This window comes from Lissotriton helveticus, chromosome 2_2, assembly GCF_964261635.1.
Source record: "Lissotriton helveticus chromosome 2_2, aLisHel1.1, whole genome shotgun sequence".
In the NCBI taxonomy this organism is placed as follows: domain Eukaryota; kingdom Metazoa; phylum Chordata; class Amphibia; order Caudata; family Salamandridae; genus Lissotriton; species Lissotriton helveticus.
Window position 1 is genome coordinate 343,651,135 of NC_136060.1, and position 21,717 is coordinate 343,672,851.

At 44.9% G+C, this 21,717-nt stretch overlaps 1 protein-coding gene across 1 annotated transcript in view; it reads left to right on the plus strand.

Moving 5' to 3' along the window:
• MAN2B2 (mannosidase alpha class 2B member 2) overlaps positions 1-21,717 on the plus strand; it is a 371,121-nt gene that overhangs the window by 266,059 nt on the left and 83,345 nt on the right. Inside the window, exons 12-13 of the mRNA XM_078678503.1 lie at positions 8,212-8,403; positions 21,098-21,350. Coding sequence (XP_078534629.1) covers positions 8,212-8,403; positions 21,098-21,350 — 445 coding nt within the window. The remainder of the gene's footprint in view (positions 1-8,211; positions 8,404-21,097; positions 21,351-21,717) is intronic.

A 21,717-nucleotide genomic window follows, 5' to 3' on the forward strand; every position in this document is an offset into this window, starting at 1 on the left:
TAATTCTTGTCCCCGGTCAACTTGAATGTGTTTGATGTACTGCCCTAAGTGGCAAATCTGTGCCCAGATGTGGCTCTTGAACTCACTGTACCTGAAGAACCAAGCTACACCTGGCTTATGAGCCATTATCAGGGTGAAATCAGTCCTAGGTTGCTGGTGTCCCAGCTCAGTGAGGACCTGGCTTAGCAGTTCAGGCTGGATTGTCTCCATGTTGAGCAGGTTGCAGGCTGATTTGAATATGGCTGGATCTAAACTGAGGTGGCGTGTTGGGCAAAAGAACGATGGGTTGGGATGTTACCCCGAGCTATTGCCAGTGGTTGGATAAATTGTAAGCATTCCTCCCTTCAACTTTTGTATGCTTGATGTACCCCCAGTCTTATTGGCCATAATCTTCTTAATCTTCCTAGTCAACCGTTAGCTTGTCATGATTCTTCTGCTACTTGTACTTGTACTTCTTAATCAACTGATGCTGGTCCTCCTTGCTATGGTCGTCCTGGCAATCTTGTTTCTCTTCCTCCTATCCAACTTGCTCCTAGGCCTGTGACTTTCAAGGTGTGGTCATCCCAGTCATAATGTGCCTGGTCCTGATTCTCCTTTTCCTCATCATACTGGTTCTCCTGATTCTAGAATCTGGGGTCCCGATCCTCTTTTCCCTGATCTTCCTTGTTCCCCTAGTCCTTTGTTTCCTGGTTGTCTTGGAACTGTTCCTTCTGGCTTTGTTTGCCTGTGTCTGCACAGTCCTTGTCCTTCTTGAGATTATGTGCCCATTAGCCTAGATCCCCATGGCCCTAGTCCTTACAGTTTGGCTTCTCCTGGGGCTAGTTATCATAGACCTGGTTCATCAGCCATCTAGTCTTGGTCTCCTTGGTACTAATCATTCTGATCCTTCATGTCCTGTTGTTACCATATACCTTTCCTTTTTGCCATCCTGACCCTTCATGGTTGCCCCAGTCTTCACCCATCTGGCTATATTTCTTTCTACTCTGCTCGACCCTGATCACCTTGTCCTGGTTCTCCTGATCCTGAACCTCTTAGCCCTTGTTCCGCAGGTCTAGTCGTTTATGTCCTGCCCTCGTAGTCTTTATCCTTCAGGTTTGTCTTGTCCTGGTCCTCCTGGATCTCCAGAAACGATGACAAATATATAAACTGCGCACTTATAAATGCACGTTCTCTCATAAAACATAGGGACGACGTGGCTGAACTTATAGCCAACCAAAATATAGACGTTATGTTTATAACTGAGACCTGGGCAGATCTAGCATCTGGCCCAGATTTCAGTATCGCTACACCGGATGGCTATCACGTGATTAGACTAGACAGATCCTCTGGTAAAAGGGGGGGCGGTCTAGCTATCATACACCGAGCCAAGCTAGCTGTAAAATCGGAATCACTAGACTACGACTTCGCGGAAGCTCTAGCCTTTACTATCACCCTCTCCCCTATACAAACCTTTAAGGGCACCTTGTTGTATCGACCACCGATTTTACGAACACCTTTTTTGAAATCTCTTAATTTTTTACTAGAACCAGTAACAGCCAACTCGGACTAAACAATATTGGGAGATTTTAATTTTCATTTAGAAAATCATGAAGATAAAGATTCGTGCACTCTGATTGCTGACTTTTCAGCCACTGGTTTAGAACAGCGGGTCTCCCTAGCCACTCATCAAGCAGGTCATACCTTGGATGGTCTATTCACAAATAATTCTTATATCACTTGTCTTTCAGTGCTCCCACTTACATGGACGGATCACTCGGCAGTTAAATTTACTATTTCAGTCAGGATCCATAAAAACTTTCCTCCTAGCACATGCCCTCAGATCAAATGTCGTAATTGGAAAAATATTGATCCCACGATCCTATATAATGCTTTAGAATCTACAATGCCAGAAGACATACCTAATCCTCAGGAAGCATCTAACAATTATGGACACTGGCTGCTCAATGCCTTTGACCAATTAGCACCTATCAAAAAAATGCAGCCAAACCGCACAAAACCCTCTGCGGCCTGGTTCTCAGAACCATTAAGGCTCGAGAGACAACGATGCCGAAATCTGGAGAGGCGCTGGCGTAGGAATTACGACAACAATGACAGATACTTATAAGAAAGCCCTGTTCAAGCTACAAAAAACTCATGATTGCAGAAAAATGTAATTTTTATAGCACACAAATAGAATTAGCTCAAAATTCGAGCAAACAGCTATTTCAGGTGGTCAAAAAATTAGCCAATCCACCGGCTCTTTCCATTACAGAACCATCTCAAATTTTTTGCAATAAGCTAGCAGAATTCTTTAAGGCAAAGGTTAAGGACATCTTTAACAACTTCACGAGAATAACTATCGCCGAATCTGCATGTCCAGAGATTCCGCTCATGTCATCAAACCCAATCTTCGAGGGGTTCTCCCCTTTATCTCAGTTGTCTATGGAAGAGCTTATGAACACTGTTAAGTCAGGCTCACCGTTGGATCCTTGTCCTTTACTCATTCTTAAACCACTAGCCAAATTGATAGCCCCGGTGCTCACCAACATTTGCAACACTATGTTTCCGACAGGTGATTACCCCTCAATATGGAAAAAGGCCATTGTTAAACCTCTTTTAAAAAAACCATCCCTAAACCCATTAGAGCCTAAAAGCTATCGCCCTATTGCTTCGCTCCCTTATCCATCAAAATGTTTTGAAAAGGCAATCTACAATTGTCAAATTACATCGACCAGAACGAGCTGCTGGATGATACCCAGTTCGGGTTCAGGAAGGGTCACGGGACTGAGACTGCTCTGATAAAGGCAGCAGAGGAGGTCAGGATAGTCATGGACCAGGGTGGTGCAGCGGTCTTAATACTTCTGGATCTGCCTGCAGCCTTCGACACGGTCGATCATACCATCTTGATCGACCGTGTCGCTGCAATTGGCATTCAGGGCAAAGCCAGAGCACTCCTGGTGTCCTTCCTGGCTGAGAGAGAGCAGTCTGTAAAGATGGGTTGCTACTGCTCTCCAAATTTTACCTTGCCTTGTGGAGTTCCCCAGGGCTCCTCGCTAAGTCCGACACTTTTTAACATCTATGTGTCGGACTTGGCAAGGGTGATCAAGTCATTCAGTATTAGACTAACATCATATGCCGATGACACCCAACTGGTCCTGGCGATCCACAAAAATGGAGGAGCAGTAGCCGTGAACTTCCAGGAGGGCATGAGAGCCATCAGTACCTGGATGGACCAGAATTGTTTAAAGCTAAATTCTGACAAGACGGAGGTAATGGTATTTGGTGAACTGACCCCGTCTTGGTCCCCAGCCTGGTGGCCCTCGGAGCTGGGAATCCCGCCATCACCAGTATCTAAAGTCAGAAATTTGGGAGTTCTATTTGACAATAAGCTAGCTTTTGTCAACCATGCTAACGCAGTGGTCTCAGCTTCTTTCTTTACCCTGAGAATGGTAAAGAAACTGCTTCCATTTCTTCCCCCAAATGCAGGAAAGACCTTAATGTCCACTTTGGTATTATCCAAGGTGGACTTCTGGAATGGCTTACTGTTGAATGCGCAGGAGCAAGTTTTGAACAAATTACAGCTTGTTCAAAATGCTACTGCAAGGATCCTAACCGGCACACCTAAGCACTCATCCATCTCTCCCATTATTCGTCAACTGCACTGGCTGCCGGTCAGAAGCCGTACAAAGTTTAAGGCCTTGTGTATTATATACAAGGCATTGAACAACACTGGACCAGAATTCCTCAAAAAGGCAATTACTGTATATAACCCTAGTCGAACATTACGTTCTTCTGCAGCCCATCAGCTCCAAATTCCACGCACAAAAAAAGCAACATGGGGAGATAAACGCTTTGTAGTTGCTGCTTCAAAACTGTGGAACCTGCTTCCTCCCTTCATCAAACTTAATCCTTCATTGTTAGCTTTCGAAAGCGCCTTAAAACTTGGCTTTTTAATCAGTAAACTTTTTTCCTATGGAAACCCTCTGCAATCTGTGATCTGTTTATTCCAGCGCCGAGACACCGAAAGGTATTTGTGCGCTATAGAAGTTTTATAAATAAATAAATAAATAAATCTATTCCTTATCCTCTCATTATTGCTGGCACTGCAGCCATTGATCCTGGCCTTCTTGATCCAGGTTCTCCTTGTTCGGGTCCTCCTAAGCCTGGTCATTTTGGTCCTGGTCTTCCTGGCCACCACTGTCCATTCCTCTTGGTCTTCTAGATCCTAGTTAACCTGCTTAGATCTGATCGTCCTCACCCTGGTCCTGCTACACAAGATGATTGCTGTACCCCACTTGGTAATCCCAAACCTTCTGGCCCTTTTTGGCCCTGTTTATCGTCCTCATAGTCATGATCCTTTCAGTTCACCTGGTCTTACTTGCTCTGGTTTTCTGGGGGCCCTTGGTACTGCACCCCCTGGTCTTTCCAGTCCCTGTCCTGCTTCTTCTAGTCTCCTGGTACTTTTGGCAATTTCCCTCCAGGTCCTGAACTTCGTAGTCCTGTTCAGTCTAGTCCCGATTCTCCTGACCCTAGTCCTCCTGCTCCTTGCCCTCATGGTTTTGAAAATTTGACACTCCTGTTTAGGCAGTCACTAATACATATTTCGTTGTATTAAAAACTCTCCAAAATGTGCTCCCATTTCTACCTTTCTCTGTCAGGAAATCAGTGGGTTCAGGCACTGGTTACCTCTAGGCCAAACTACTCCAATACCCTATCTCTAGGTATCTCTAAAAACATACTAATAGATTGCAAATGATTCAAAACTCCTCAGTCAGGTTACTACTCAACATATTTAGGCATTTTTTTAGTTTTCTGGAAACTTAAGGACCTTCACTGGTTACTAATCTCTAAACCCATCCACTTTAAAATATTGTTGCATATTCAGATAAGGTGTGCAGGGTTAGCCAATTAGGTCTACAAACATGTTCTCTTTTTATATTCCATCCAGACCTTTGAGGTCGATGAATGCATTTATCTTGCAACTTCTCAGATTCCACTCTGTTAAATGAGGTGTCAGTTCTGCTTCCTTCCTGGGAGCTAGATTATGGAAGCCCTCCATTCGATCACAGACCGGGTTCTCCTTCGTAAAGGACTTAAAACCTGACCCTTCAAGCTGGTTTTCAATTAATTGCTTGCCTTCCCTTTCTCTTTCTTTTTCTTGGTTATACATTTGAAGGGATTTTTAATCAAGTAATTACCGCCTAGAAACTCTCTTCGGAGCATTTTGGTGCTCTATAAATTCTCATTTCATGTCAGTTCATTTCTGTAGAACAGGATCTTCTCCAGTTAAAACACTTCCTAGCATGTTAAAAACTGAAACCACCATTCCCAAGATAAATTGTGCAGGTGACTAAAATGTCAGTGTGGCTGAACGAGTACTCATAACTAGGGTTGCCACCTTTCCAAGGGAAAAATACCGGCCATTTGTTTTTGATGTGTTAAGAGTCTACAAAGGCCTGGACATGATGCTAAATAGGGCTTTAAGCAAAATCAAATGTATTCATTTGTAGCATGACTTTTCTGCCTTTATTTTAAAATATTAGTCAGGGTTTGTTAATGTAGCTCTAGAACAGTCTAAAAGTGCTTGCTATTTATATTTGTTGTGTGAACAATGTACAGATAAGGGCTAAAAATACCGTCTTTTACGTGATTTTTTTCTCTGTACCGGCCAGGACATTAAAAAAACCTGTGAGGCTGACAGAGATCCGGCCAAGTGGCAACACTACTCATGACATAGGAGCAATATGCATAGATGCTTGAACCGTTCTGCTGAGTGAATAGTATGAACAAGTGTGTTTATTCATGAGCGGCTGAATAACCCATATGCACTGCTTGCCTATCTCCTGCTTTCACTTCCCCATTCCACAGAAGCCCCATTACTGTGTCTCATACAGTTTACCTACTGCAAGTGTCCTAAAGCACTGTGCCCCCAAGAACCCTTTCCCGACTCCATCTGTCCCTCACTCTGGGATCCAGATACCACCTATCTGTCTGATAGCCTGTTCATGCTGTTTGTCGTCTGCTCCTGTGTTGCAAGGTCTGAAATACTAAGCAAGCACAATCCTCTAAAACGAAGCCTAAAACTAGCACAAGACCTTCCATAAGAAGCCCAAAAAGAGCCCAGCCATCAGTAATCATCACAAGGAGCAATAGGAACATGATTATGAGTGAATAAAACCTTTACGTAACATGCTTTAAAACTATACTCCTTGTTCTTTACAGACAAGGCTTCTTGACTTCGGTACAAAATATCTGTGTGCTATATCCTGACGCTTCTGAAACAAGTATCATTCATAATTTGTTTGTGAATACTAATATATCATAAATGTCTAATACAAAATTGATTTTACTATTTTTCACCTTTAAACAGCTTCGTTCAATTCATGCACTTGCCGTTATACAAACTATTGTACATTTTTACATGCACTTTCCATACATGCCAACATTTTAGAAGAGGAAAGTGAAAGATTTTACAAAAATAATCAGAATGTATTTCTCTCATTGGCTTCTGTTGAAGCAGAGGCAATTTCAGGCAGGAGACAGCCAAAATAAATACATTTTGACTTTAAAAGTCAGGTTCTCTCGTCAGAATCATATCTATTGGCACGCCTGACTTTGAAATGCTTCACACATGCTGCATCCTCATTACAGGATGGCTACCATTGCCTAAAGCCTCGTTTTTCTTCGTGGCCGGCTAAATAAAGAGCTCCTTCACAGTATTTATCTGGCCTCCCATCAAATCATACATCATCTCTTCTAAACCGAGATTATGCACCATTGCAGAGATTAAGTATGATTTGGCGGGCAGCTGCGTAAATAGCCACTTCCAAAAATATTATTTATTTTTTTTGCATTGTAGGAGTGCTTGTTTAGTGATTGCGCAAAAACAGTTTTTTCATAAGGACCCGTGTGTTTAATCACCTCATGCTTGATTTTTAATAATCACTCTTTGCTATACATATATAATCCTCAATATCCTGGAATATATAAAGCAGTAATTAAAGTGGTCAGGAGTTTTTCTTTAAGTGCAAGATTTAGGAAACACAAGGAGATGATGGACGGAGCGCTGAAACTTTTCAGACACTCACCTCCAGTCACAGATCTGGGTTGAATCCATCATCTTTCTTTAGCTCACTTCGCCACCCCAGTTCAGACACAGCTATATGCAAATCAGTCTTGACCCTGTGCCTCGTGGGAACAGTCCAGACCGAACTGCCAAGCCATGTCTTCCCTGGACCGAAAATAAGCATCCTGGAACCGGTTTCGGGCTAATAGCCCTCATCAGCCAGGCTAGCTTGCATCCAGTGGCAAAGTGAGCAAGGGACCCACGTCTGGGCATACCCTGCCAATTTAGGGCGAACAAGGCAAACACAAGGAGATGATGGACAGAGCGCAGAAACTTTTCAGAAACTCACCTCCAAAGCAATTTAGGCCCAGATCTCTGTACTGGGGTGAATGTATGACATTGTTCTGCATTCTGTCCATCAATTGTTCTTTTTGCATATGTCACCCTGAGTGGGACGGGTGTGCCCAGACGTGGGTCCCGGGCTCTCCATGCCACTGGAGTCAAGCTATCCTGGCTGATGAGGTGTGAAACCCTGAAACCAGTTCTAGGATGCTTGTTTCCAGTCCAGGAAGGACCTGGACAGGAAGTTCAAGCTGGACTGTTCTCATGGGGTATAGGGTCAACACTGATTTGCATATGGCTGGGTTCAAACTGGAATGGCATGGTGAGCAAAAAAAAATATGGATTTAGGCCCAGATCTCTGTACTGGGGTGAATGTATGACATTGTTCTGCATTCTGTCCTTCAATTGTTCTTTTTGCATATGTCACCCTGAGTGGGACGGGTGTGCCCAGACGTGGGTCCCGTGCTCTCCATGCCACTGGAGTCAAGCTATCCTGGCTGATGAGGTGTGAAACCCTGAAACCAGTTCTAGGATGCTTGTTTCCAGTCCAGGAAGGACCTGGACAGGAAGTTCAAGCTGGACTGTTCTCATGGGGTATAGGGTCAACACTGATTTGCATATGGCTGGGTTCAAACTGGAATGGCATGGTGAGCAAAAAAAAATATGGATTTAGGCCCAGATCTCTGTACTGGGGTGAATGTATGACATTGTTCTGCATTCTATCCATCAAGCGTTTCAGAGGTTTTGAGTCTTGCGATATGAAGTGTTAAAGATGCATTTTCTTGTATTATTTTGTGATCTTTCTCCTTTACGTTTGTTTCCAGAGCGAGTAACCGAACCATCGGATTGACTCAGGAGTTTTTTGAGTATCATGTAAATGGCGACACAAGTAAAGGGCCTATATCTGATAATTATATGTTCACTGCCAATGGATCAGCTGTGCAGGCCTATCAAGCGGTGGGAATGGAAATTGTCGCTGGAAAACTCGTGACTGAAATAAGGCAATATTTTTACAGGTAAGGGCATGATCCTGATTTTCAGACTGACATGTCAAAAAACTAAGGGCCTGATTCACAAAAGTAAACGTACACTTTTGTGTCAGCTTATGATGGTTTGCTATTCACAAAGGTATTTTACTAGTAGTTTCTTTACGACTGTGGCGTCTCCGCACATAAAAAGAAGGCGGGGCGGGCGGTGCACACTCCAAGCTCCGTGTAGAGCGCAGAGTTATGAAAAACTCCGCCCACAGCCGGTGGAGTGGAGCTCACCAGTGCGCTCACTCCTTCTCCTTCCACGCCCCCCTTAGTCCTAAATGAAAAAACTGAGCCAGAGAGCAATTAGGTTAGGAGTTGAGATGCTGGAAAATCACCTTAATTGCTTGAGACTAATCTCTGATGAGTGACACTTACTTGGCAGGACTGTCATCAGACAGCATGCCTTCACTGTAACATGGGTAAAATGAAGGTCGATCATCGGCATTGTACCATCCTATAACACGGAAGTGAATCAGTTATTGCAGCAGCCCACGGTTTCCAGGAGGAGGGCTGAGGGGAAGGCACAGTGTTGTTTAAGCAGCTTCCTGGTTTGAAGATGACCCCAGGCACAGCATCAACTTTCAAATAGCGTAACTTCCTATTAAATAAAAACGTCCCGCCTCCCCTAACACACAGAAATGAGCGACTGCGCCGAGCTGCAGTGGGGAGATCTCCACGGCCAAGGTCAAGGGCTCCTTTGTCGACATAGCCGGAGTTGGGCTGGTGCCCTTAAGAGTGTCTGCACTCCTGACTAAGTGCACACTTACCCGGTTGGCAGCCTCTTGGCCTCCACACTGTTGCCAGACCCCCACCAACACAGGGATTCTTCCAGGGGCGCTGCAAAACCCTGCTGGGACAGGAGGTGGAGGGAATCGCCCCATGCCACTTCAAGGTAAGGCACACTGTATGAGTTCAATGTCCAAGGGTAATTTCAGAGCTGTTGTGCATATGGCTGTTATGCATCGGTATGGTGCATAGGTATATATCAGGAGTAACATATAGGACTTTTTATATTGTATTGTACAGGAGTTTTGTGCATTGGCCTTAGTGAAGGGGCGACGAGAAGGGTGCTGGTTTCTTGCGATGGACCATGATGCTGGAGTATTTTGCAGGGGTATTGGTATTCGATGTGTAACATGATGGAGGGGTGAAATGTGCCTAACTTGCGATGGAGAATTGAGCTTGTGTAACCAGTAGATATTAATGTGCTGGGGCACTGCACAGGTGGGCTGATGAGGGCAATTTTGTATTAAGCATTGTGCAAGCCTATTTTGCTATGTGCATAACAAATGGAGGCAATGCGCAGGTTTGTGATGGGCATTGTGCAGAGACATCTTTTGGGTGCATCATTGTACGGGAGCAAACTTGCAGAGGTATTTTATTGGGACATTGGTGAGGTGGCATCGTGCACGCAGCCTTGTGGTGGAAAGCTGGAAAAGTGGGAAACTGATGACATGCCGAAAGAGTTGGAACTGCGCATGCACGCGGAATTTCGTTGTTTTTTGGTAACTCTGCAGAATTCCTCCACAAGCTCTACCCAGGTCTAATAAAAAGATAGGACTGTCTTATATTTTTTATATGCAGACATCACAGTCGTAAAGATACTAATAGTAAAATACCTTTGTGAATAGCAAACTATCATAAGCTGGCACAAAAGTGCAAGTTTACCTTTGTGAAACCAGCCCTAAATGTGTGAATATATCTGAATAGCAAATTACCATGGGGGGTTGCACAGCACAGAAAAGAAATCTTTAAAATGTACGTTCATTAGCTCTGCAAGCTTTTATCATGGTGCAAATTGAAGTGCATGTAAGTTCAAGTAACCCTGTGGAATTTTTGCTATGCTGGCATATTTTTTCGTCTCCCTACAGACCGCACCAGCTATCTGTTTCAGTCAGTACTGTATATGTTAGTCCACCGGGTTAACCCTTGCTCATGATTAGATGGCATTCTTAACGGCCTAAGTTCCCAGCTTTTTTATTGGTAGTTTTGTTGTTTTACACTTGCCTTTGATTGGCTATTTTGTCTAGTCTTTCCTTGCCGACTACATGAACATACTTTTTGCATTTTCTTCCGTTTAGTGTCTTTATTTGGTCGAGCATCCGTGCGCTTGCGCTGTCTGCAAGACCATTTGTAGTCAACAAACCCACTTTATTTCCACCTGCTACTTGCCATTGGTTCCCTCCACTGTCGTTCTTCTTTGCTGCATCCTAAGACGCTCCTGCAGCCGATACCGCCCTTCTGTTCAGGGCTAAGGAGCACCGGCCAACCTTGGTCTTCCACGTAGTTGCTTCCGCCCTCCCACCACCCTCCGACACAAATGCAGTGTGTTTCCTTTAAACAGACGGCACGCCCATCGCTGCTTCCATCCAATGGCAAAAAAATACGAATAGGACAAATAAGAAGAAAAACTGAATGTACACATTAAAAGTTTAATTCGGGCAGGCCACTGGAATGTCTTACATATCGGCAAATTGATTTACATATTAGCTATGGATACGGACAAGCCAGGAAGAATGCTGAACAAAACCCATTTACACTGAATCGATGGTCAGTGAAATGTGCATCACGAGGTGGCACAGCACGTCTTCCAACAGTAGGGAGCACTTTGGATAGATCTGTCTACCACCGTTGAGAACACACAATCTCAACAATTTTGCGCTTTGGGGTTTCTGCAAGAAAACTCATTAGGAGATGCATTCCAGCTGGAATGCAAAACAGGATTCTTGTATGCCTTCCCAACACAGCCTCCCCTGCCCCAAATTCTAAAGAAGATCAGAACCCCTAATGACTCCAGTTTTGACCGGTAAAGTGTTGTACACAGAGCTTCTGGCCATGACCATCTGTCCTCCTATCAGACTATCACTTCGTCAGGACCTCCAGTCTCAGCAACAGGCCAGATTCTACATAATTTACCCAGTCATACGTGGACATTGAGTGGTGGCGATTTGCTGGGTTTGATGTGCCACCTGCAGTGCTGAATGTCATGCTTACTGGCAGGCTCCCTTCAACACAATCCATTTATCCTAGGCTCTGGGAGTAATTTGTAGCCTGGTGAGGTGTTCACAACACTGACCCTATACAGATGAAGCTGTTGAATGTCCTTTTCATTTGTTTTGCCTTTAGCCCAGCATGACATTGCAGTGGGCACTATAAAAAGTTATTTGTCTGTCCTTTTCGGGCTATCTATGTTGCTGGACCAACTGTCCTTGTTCAAATCACCTTTTGTGATGAGATTTATAAAGGTGTTGACTTTGACACTCACAGTTCTTTCCAAGCTATTTGTGATTCCATGGTGAGACCTTAACTTGGTCTTGGTATGTCTTAGGTTTCCTCCCTTAAAATCAGTGCATAGCTGCTCGCTGCATCTCCTGACCTTGAAGACTGTCTTCCTCATTGCAGTTCCATCAGTGTGTCACATGAGTGAACTTCAGGCACTTTCACTGCAACTGCTATACACTAACTTCTTCCTCGACAACATGATGCTGAGGACTCAGGCAGTCTTCCTACAAAAAGCCTTGGCTCCCTTCCACGCTCCCTTCCACGCTGGGTAATCGATCACTCTTCCAGTGTTCTCTGGTCCCCTCAGCCCCCAAAAGAGGAGGAGAGACTCCATCGGTTGGACTCAAGAAGGGGTGTCTTCTTTTACATTGATCTACGAAGAACCACCAAGTGGAAGATCAGTGTTTTGTGAGTTTTTCTGAAGCAAAGAGAGGGAAAGTGGTGTAGAAGATTACCTTTTTGAAGTGGAAAGTCCTCTGCATTACGATCTGCTAAGCACTGGCCAAGAAGCAGTCTCTGGAAGGTCTGCAAGCCCATTCCGCCAGGACCAAGGCACGTGAAGGGTCTGTTCTTGACGTCTGTCAGTCCGCAACGTGGGCGTCAATGCATAGGTTCATGAAGCAATATTGCCTTAACAGCCAGGTCCAATTATTGAAGACCGGTTGTTCTCTGGGACTCATTTGAAAAACACCATTATTTACAGAGCATAGCAAGTTAGACAAGACAGTGACTGTTTATGGTCATAAAAAATCAGGTTTGGGATGGGACAGAAAATAGGCCCGGGACCCAAATTAAAAGTAGCACCCATTAGCGAGTCAGATAGATAAAAAAGGTGGTCCACATTTACAGCTTCTGGGCATTTATGAACTTGTAAGGAAATGCTGTATAGGTGTTTTTCAAGTTATGGGAGAGTGTATGCATTTGTACTTGCTCCAGGCAATGTTTTTTGGTAATAGGAGAGAAATCAACATGAGAAAGCGGCACACCAAATCATAAAACAGTCCCAAAAACAGCCAAAAATCCAGTCCACAACTGTCCTATCAGACCAGCAGCAGGGGCACTGTTTGGTTGTCTTCTAGGCCAGTTCGGTCCTGCAAACAATGATGTTAGCCTCTTAGTTATCAAAGAGTTTTAATTTCACAGTTATAGTAAAACAAATTATTATATATTAAAGAACAAGTGCTCCGTTTCCCTTATGCTCAAACAAGATAAATAATAACAAGTGAGTAGAAAAGTGTGTAAACATAAAACAAAAAAACAAGAAACACAATGTTTATGAGCTGGGCACCATATTCAGTCCATTTCCGCGTAATCTCTTTTATTCAGTGTAAATGGGCTTTTTTTGTTGTGATGTCAACAGCCTTGCGTCCTTGTCTGCAAGATAAAAGATCTTCATCAGAACTCACCTAATTGTGGGACACCTGGAACATGTCTTAGATGAGAACAATAATTAGGTAATGAAGGAGTATTGAGGCTAGTACCATCGATTTACATGGATGACACTTGCAAAATTGGGTAGTTTGTCACTCCTTAACGTATGCAAACCAACCCCAAATGGTGCAAAGTTGCCATACCCCAATGTAAATTGTAAGGCTACTCACAGATTATAAGCCGAGCTGTAAAAAAGAGGTGTTGGAGATCTTAGAGAAATGTGGAGGTGCAAATTTGAATTTGAATATGAAAACCGAAATATAGTACTCACTGCACCAAGGATGAGAAGAACAAGAGGCAGAACTTGTTATTAGTAGAAAATAAACAATAGATTATAGAAGGATGGATTATTATCTGGGGTCAGTAAGATTCTAGGAAACAATTTGGTACAACACTTACCCAGGTCCTCTCTAGTTGATGTGTTGCCTCAGCATTATTGACAGAACAATAGAAGTTAGTATTGTGAATGATGAAGAAAACAAGTTACTTACCTGTAACTTTGGTTCCCCAGTATTGGTAACTTTCATAGATTCCCATGCTTTTGTATCATTCCCCGTCGTCGGAATGGGAGTCTCGGTAACAAAAATACAATAGCTGTAGGTACAAAAGACAAAGGAAAAAGGCCTAGGCCTCATTCCCTTTTGTAGCATATCACCCTCTTTGTGTAAAAGAGACCAAACTTAGGCATCAGCCAATCAGAAGTGCCTCACCCCTTAGAACCTTCCTGAAGGAACCTCAGAGCCTCAGATTTTCGTAGCCGTTGTGTACTTAGACGCCATATCTGTTGTAGGCTGAGCTTTCCTCGGGGAGGTGGGTGGGCGCATGGGAATCTATGAAAGTTACCAATACTGGGGAACCAAAGTTACAGGTAAGTAACTTGTTTTCTTACCCCAGTATTGGAACTTTCATAGATTCCCATGCTTTTGTATCAAAGTAGTAAGCAGTTAGCAACAAAACCACATTTTGCATCATAAAATTATAGCAATAGGCAACATGACATAAAGATACAAAATGTGAAATACGGAAGGTGGGATAGAAAGGAAAGTTCACCAATCATTGGAAGAGGTTCCTCAGGACAGCTTGTCCTACTGCCACATCATCCTGTTGCAAGGACTCCAAGCAGTAATGCTTGGTAAAGGTGTGAACGCTGCTCCAGGTAGCAGCTCTGCAAATGTCTTTAATCTGTACCCCCGCGAAGAGGGCTGCTGAAGAAGCCACAGATCTTGTGGAATGTGCTCGAATCTTTCCAGTGAGAGGTTTTCCTGCAGCAGTGTGACAATGCAGAATGGCACTCGTGATCCATCTTGAAACACCCTGTTTGGATAGCGGAAGGCCCTTGCTTGGACCCCCGAAGGCAACAAATAACTGTGAGGATTTTCGAAAACCCTTAGTACGTTCCAAATAGAATTTCAAGCACCGTTGTACATCTAGCGAATGCATTGCTCTTTCTGTTGGCGTAGCCAGTTGAGGAAAGAACGCCTTCAGAATGACTGGCTCATTCAAGTGAAAGTCCGAGGGAACCTTAGGCATAAACCTAGGATTAGTTCTCATGATTACAGCGTTTCTCTTGAATTGAAGGAAAGGTTCTTGGATGGTCAAGGCCTGCAATTCTCCAACACGCCTAGCCGACGTGAGAGCGAGGAGGAGAGCCAATTTCCATGAAAGGTATTTCAAGTCAGAACGATGGATTGGTTCAAATGGGCCCTTCATGAGTTGCGAAAGGACTAGATTTAGATGCCATGTAGGAGGAGGCGGTCTCACTGGTGGATAGACTCTAAACAAGCCCTTAAGAAATTGCTTGACAATTCTGGAAGACCACAAGGAAGGACCAGACCCAGTCCTTCTGAACCTTGATATTGCAGCCAAATGGACCTTAATCGATGAATGGGCTAGTCCCGACTTAGCCAAGGACAGCAGATAAGGTAGGAGCTGATGAGGCTTGGAAGTGAAAGGATCAATGCTTTCTTTCCTACACCAGCAACAAAATCTTTTCCACTTAAGACGGTAAGTCCTGTTCGTTGAAGGAGCCCTTGCCTGGGAAAGAACCTCCTTAATCTCTCTTGATCAGGGAAGGTTCATAAACTCTCGCTGCTCAGGAGCCATGCAGTCAGGTGTAACGACTGTGGATCTGGGTGCCAAACTTGTCCGTCGGACATTGTGAGAAGATCTGGCAGAACCCTCAAAGTAAGAGGAGGGGCTATTGACAACAGATGGAGTTCCGTGTACCAGAACTGCCTTGGCCAAGCCGGGGCTATCAGGATCATCCTGCACGGCTCCACCTTGATCTTCCTGATGAGCCGTGGGATCAGAGGTATGGGGGGAAAGGCGTAGACAAATGTCCTCGACCATGCTATCGAAAGCGCACTCCCCAGAGAACCTCGATGGTGAAGCCTGCTTGCATAAGACCGGCATTTCTTGTTGTTCGGAGTGGCAAAAATATCGATCTCCGGTCTGCCCCACTGGCTGAAGACCTCCTCAAAAACTCTCTGATTCAATTCACATTCGTGGCTGACTGAGGATGACCTGTTCAGTCTGTCGGCGTTTTCGTTTAGGACCCCTCGCAAGTGTTCTGCCTTCAGCGATATCCCCTGAACGATCGCCCATTCCCAGATCTGTTGAGCTTCTTGCGACAATGGACGAGATCTGGTTCCTCCTTCCTTGTTCACATTGTGCATGGCCGTGGTGTTGTCCGTCCTGATAAGCACTTGCAAACCTTCCAGGCGAGGAAGAAAAGCTTGCAGAGCCAGTCTTATCGCCCTTAGCTCTAAAAGGTTGATGTGGAGACGTTTCTCCTGGGGCGACCAATGACCGCTGACATGCAGGTCTGCTCCCCAACCCTCCAATGACGCGTCCGTAGTCACTACTTGTGGAGACGGCTCGCTTACGAAGGATAGACCTTGGGACGAGTTTTCTTGATCTGTCCACCATAAGGCTGCTTCTTTCATCATTGGAGTGACCGTCACCTTGTCCTCGAATGAACCGTGGACCTGTTGCCACTGGTTGTCTAGTTGCTCCTGCAGAAGACGCATTCTTAGTCTGCAATGGGGAATCAGGGGAATACACGATGAAATCACCCCCAGTAGAGATTTGTAGCGGCGTACTGAAAGACACCTTCTTGCTCGTAAGTCCCGAGCCAGGGCCTGTAATTTCTCCCTCCTTTCCAGAGTAGGGAAGGCTCTTGTGAGCTTGGAATCCAATATGGCTCCCAGGAAGCAAGCCTTTCTGGATGGGACCAGGGAGGACTTCTCGTTGTTCAGAGTGAGGCCCAGATTCTGAAACTAATTCGTACAAGCTTGAACAGCCTCCAGCGCTGCCTCCCTGGACGGAGCTTTCAGCAACCAGTCGTCCAGGTAGGGGAAGACTTGGAAATGGTTCCTTCGCAGGAAAGCTGCTACTGGCGCCAGCACCTTTGTACAAATTATCGGGGCTGAGAGGAGTCCAAAGGGTAAAACCCTGAACTGAAAATGGCTCTTGGCTACTGTGAATCGCAGAAACCTTCTGTGTGCTGGGTGAATCGGAACGTGGAAATACGCATCCTCGAGATCGAGCGTGGCCATGAAATCCCCCGGATTGATGAGCTTCAAGATGTCCTGGAGAGAGACCATCCGGAAGGACAGGGAGATGAGATAGGTATTTAGCTCCCTGAGGTCTAAAATGGGGCGCCATTTCTCTAGCGTCTTCCTCACCAGGAAGAACCTGGAATAGAATCCTTGTCCCCTTGAAATCATATAGGAAACAATCCGTAGTAACCTTAGGCATGGCCAATTTGAATCTGCCAGCTGCTCTCTCCATCAACTGATGGAAGCCCCCAATGTCCGCTGGCGGGGAATCCGCCGGATCCGGAACTGGTGATGAGGGATCAGCAATTATATATTCATCATATTCAGTATTAGGAATAGAGTCATGATCCGACTGCTGATTCTCATCCGAGGAATCATCATGGGCCTCTTGCAGCCCGGAGGAATCCTGTTGGAAGGATGTTTGAGGCTGAGGAGAAACCTGAGCCGGTAAAGTTGGCGTCACTGGGGAGGCCGAAATCACTGTAGGCGCAGCAGGCACCGTCCGGACCTGAACTGGCCTATTTGCCTTAGATTTGTAGTCCTGCAGCATCTTATGCAGATCTTGAAGAAAAGAAGATGGCACCTTAACCATATCCTGCCTAGAATGATGATGTGACTGGGCCGTCTGATGATGACCAACCTCCTCGTGGTCGTATTCGCCCTCAGAGTCCGTCTCCTGGCATTTGACTAGAAGTTGGGAGGGACTATTGGCATAGCTGTATGGGTCCTGGTCATCCTCCTCTGACTCCCCTTCTTCAAAAAGCATGGTTGGCAGTAGGGGGGACACACTCATCGGAGAAGTCATCTCCGGCGTGATTCTTGTCACAGAAATTGTAATTCTTTTTTCAGAAGATAAAATAGTCGACGCTTCCGTCGTCGACGGCTGTACATGGGTCGACGAGATCGGGGTCGTCGAAGTCGTCGACGAGGAAACTGTTAACGCTCCAGCTGTCGTCATCGTCAAAGTCGTCGTCGTCGATGCCCTCATCGACGTCATCACCGTCGACGTCGTCGGCGACACCGTAACTTTCGGCGCCTTCGTCATCGGTGCCTTAGTCGTCAGCACTTTCGTCGGCGGCTGTGTCGTCGGCGCCGTCTTCGTCGTCGACGCCTTCGTCGTCGGTAAGTCTTCCGTCGACGCTGATGAACCTGCCGTCGACGGTACCCCCGTCGACGTCCTCGTCGACGATATCAACTTCGATTTCGATTTCTTCGTTGACGGAACCTCCGCCGTCGACGTCTTCGTCGTCGAGGACTTAGCACTCCTCTCAGAAGACTGGGAAGAATGTTTCTTGAAGGCTGAGGCAGTCTTCTCACCTTTGGATGGCGTAATAGGTCCTACCCACTCCTTTTCACCTTGGTGAGGAGATTTGCTGGGACCTAGGCTCTCAGACTCACTGGGGGTCTTTTTTGAGGCCTTAGAAGATCTTTCCGGAGAAGGGGAACCCCTACCCCTCTTCACTGACCTTCTTGAGGAAGACATCGACGCTGCATCCTCACTGTCACTAGAGACAGTCTCCTTCCTGGATTTCAGTTTCTGGAGCCATGTCAAAAGTCTACCCTCACGGTCCCGGAGGGTCTTGGTCGAAAAGGTGCGACAGATCTTGCAGTCCGCAGCCTGGTGGTCAGGATAGAGGCAATAGATGCAGTCTTAGTGCTTATCCTCCACAAAAAGCCTTTTCTTGCCACAGGTGGAACATGGCTTGAAAAGGGCTTTTTTCTTCTCCATTTCAGACATCCTGGAAGGCAGCTAACAATCCTGAAGAGAATCTGAAAGATTCTGAAGAAAAAATCCTAAAGAAATTCCTTTGAAGAGTAGAAGTTGAGCAGAGCTCAAAGGAGACTCCCTAAGCACAACCTGCGGTAGAAAATCTGAGGCTCTGAGGTTCCTTCAGGAAGGTTCTAAGGGGTGAGGAACTTCTGATTGGCTGATGCCTAAGTTTGGTCTCTTTTACACAAAGAGGGTGATATGCTACAAAAGGGAATGAGGCCTAGGCCTTTTTCCTTTGTCTTTTGTACCTACAGCTATGGTATTTTTGTTACCGAGACTCCCATTCCGACGACGGGGAATGATACAAAAGCATGGGAATCTATGAAAGTTCCAATACTGGGGTAAGCACAATGCTCAAATCGCCAAAAGCATATTCCCAGCTAATGGTGTTTGGATCATTGATGGAGAGGCTAGCACTGCAGTCAGCACTGTCAGGCAACTGAAGGCGCTCACCAGCATCCATCAAGAATGAATCCTTCCAAGGCAGAGTGTGTAACAAAACTATAAATGATGGAGGAATTCGCAGTGCATTCAACAATGTAAAGCAAATCAAGGACCACACAGACATCCAAGAAGAATGAAAGTGCTCTCAAGACTAAGCATGTAGCTAGAAACTGCTCTGGTGGTGCAAGCACACGGTCAACAGATGCCTCAGGAGGATGAAAAGAGTGAATGCCTGCAGCACAGACCATGAGCGTTAGTTGGGGAAAAAAAACTCGTACACATGCAGCATTCATCATCTATTTAAAACATGGCCAGCAGCTCCAGTCAGGCAAACTTTGTGAAGAAGATTCAATCAATCAATCAAGCATTTGTAAAGCGCACAACCTACCCGTGAGGGCCTCGAGGCGCTGGTGGAGAGCTGCTACTGTTCGAAGAGCCAGGTTTTGAGGAGTCTTCTGAAGGTCAGTAGGTCTTGGGTCTGCCGTAGTCGGATCGGGAGGGTGTTCCATGTCTTGGCGGCGAGGTGGGAAAATGATCTGCCGCCGCCGCCGGTCACTCTTCGGATACGGGGGACAGTGGCGAGGACGTGGTCGGCAGAGCGGAGCTGGCGGGTGGCGGTGTAGAAGCTGAGTCGGCTGTTGAGGTACGCTAGTCCGGTATTGTAGAGTGCTCAGTGTGCGTGGGTGAGGAGCTTGAAGGTTATCCTCTTGCTGACGCGGAGCCAGTGCAGGTCTCTCAGGTGGGGTGTGATGTGGCTGCCGTGGGGGTGTCTAGGATCAGGCGTGCGGAGGCGTTCTGGATGCGTTGGAGCCATTTCAGATTAATGTGATTCAAGAGGCAGTAATTACTGCGTAATGAAAACATATTGGAATAATACCCAATCTGTAGTTGCTCTATGTTTTTTGGGAAATTAAAGAATCAGGTAATGAAAATACAAAAAAATACCATTTTGGGAAAACAGGTATCTCAAAGGCAAAGTTCCATTGTTCACTGGTACCAAAGGGAAGACATAATGAACAAAAACGACTGGTCAATATAATAATCGAAAGCATTAAAAACACGACTATTCAGGGCTACAAAATGATGTCTTTAAGAGGTACATCCATTATATCCTTTTCATCTGGGAGGGTTCCTCACATACACTCACACCCTTTGGTATTCATCTCAATGGTATACTTAATCATTTAAAATGTACTTACAAATACAGTTACAAGACAGTTTCTTACCTTACTGTTAAATGTGTGGATAGTAAACTCCATAACTTCCAGGGCGGTATGGCGTTAATGCAGGACCACATGACTGCAGATAGCAGCGTGCAGGGGCAGTACTTTTACCAAAAATCTCTGGATCCAGTCTAGCACCTTGGGAATAATCTAAGGTGAGGAATCTTCAGTTAGGTAGAGTCTCCACCATAAAGAGCATTACTAAAGGGAAGGTACTTGTTCTGGTATTGAAGTTTGCCAAGCCTATGCATCGAACATTTCTGCAGTTTGGAGATTCTGCACAAAAAGAACTACGGAAAATATGTGCAGTACTAAACCGCTTTATAAATTGTGCTTTTCACTTGCATGTGCCTAAATATTTTTTGAATTGGGTGGAAAGGTATATATCACTGTGTAGGGGTATTACACACATCTTGAGATTTACAATTTTTTGGGGGGGTGTTAGGCCCATTGTATGAGTAAAGAGTGGCAGGCCTTTACAGTATAACATGGATAACATGGATAAAGAGTGACAATGTCGGACATAGAATAAATAAAATTCTTCTTGAAGACCTCTTTGGATGCCTTTTCGGAAAATTGGTGAGAACATTTGGTACTACCTGCTAAAAGATGACTTTCTGTGGTGACAATTAGGATCAATGTGATGTGATTCCTAATATGTTGCTTATTTCAAGTGATAGCGTATGTTTGAATTGTGGAGCTGCCCCTAGAGAAATCGTAGAATATGTGAATCAAATCGTTGACCACTGATCAAACATATTCTACTCACACGTTGTGTCACTAGACAAACCTAAATATTACAACTCATGTGATATACTATCATGTACATTGACTGTTGATTTCTTCTGAGATGTAAGAGCCCTTACCTTGTAAATTGTTCTTCTTAATTACATAACTATACATCTATATGACAAAACCATTGTAGATAATGAATTAATTGATAGTTCTTTTTCCTTTTTTTTCAGTAATCCAGATGAGCAGGACTATCTCTATGCTGTATATTCCAGAATCTACAATGTGCCTGATGGCTATGACATGACATTGCTTTGTCACCGCATAGAGCAAGAATATAAAGTAGGGCCCTTGGAGCTCAATCGAGAAGCAATTTTGCGAACAAGCACAGATTTAAAGACCAACATGGTGATATACACCGATAATAATGGATATCAAATGCAAAAAAGGCCATACAAGCCTTACGTGATTAACACAGTTGCCAGGGTAAGTAAATATGATTTATAAAGGTTATATTGTTTCATGTTTGCAGCACTGAAATTGGTGAACGACAATCCAAACCATAATTTTGCCACATCCTTTTTAGGTCGAGCGTAGGCCAGCTTGCAAGTGCTGCTCTGCGAAGAGCTGTGGTAGTTGAGTACGGAGAGAAGCTTTGCCCACTTCCCCCGCCCTTATTTTTCATTGGCTTGTGTTTTTGTCCTTTGTAGATGCTGTCTTCTGATTCATTATGAGGCCTGTTGGTCCCTCCTTAGTACTGCTGTGTCGTCATTTGTATCCTCCCATGGCTACTTGCCCCTTTATTTGGTTGCTACACGGGGCAAGTACTATTTCCTTTCTGCAAACTTAGCGT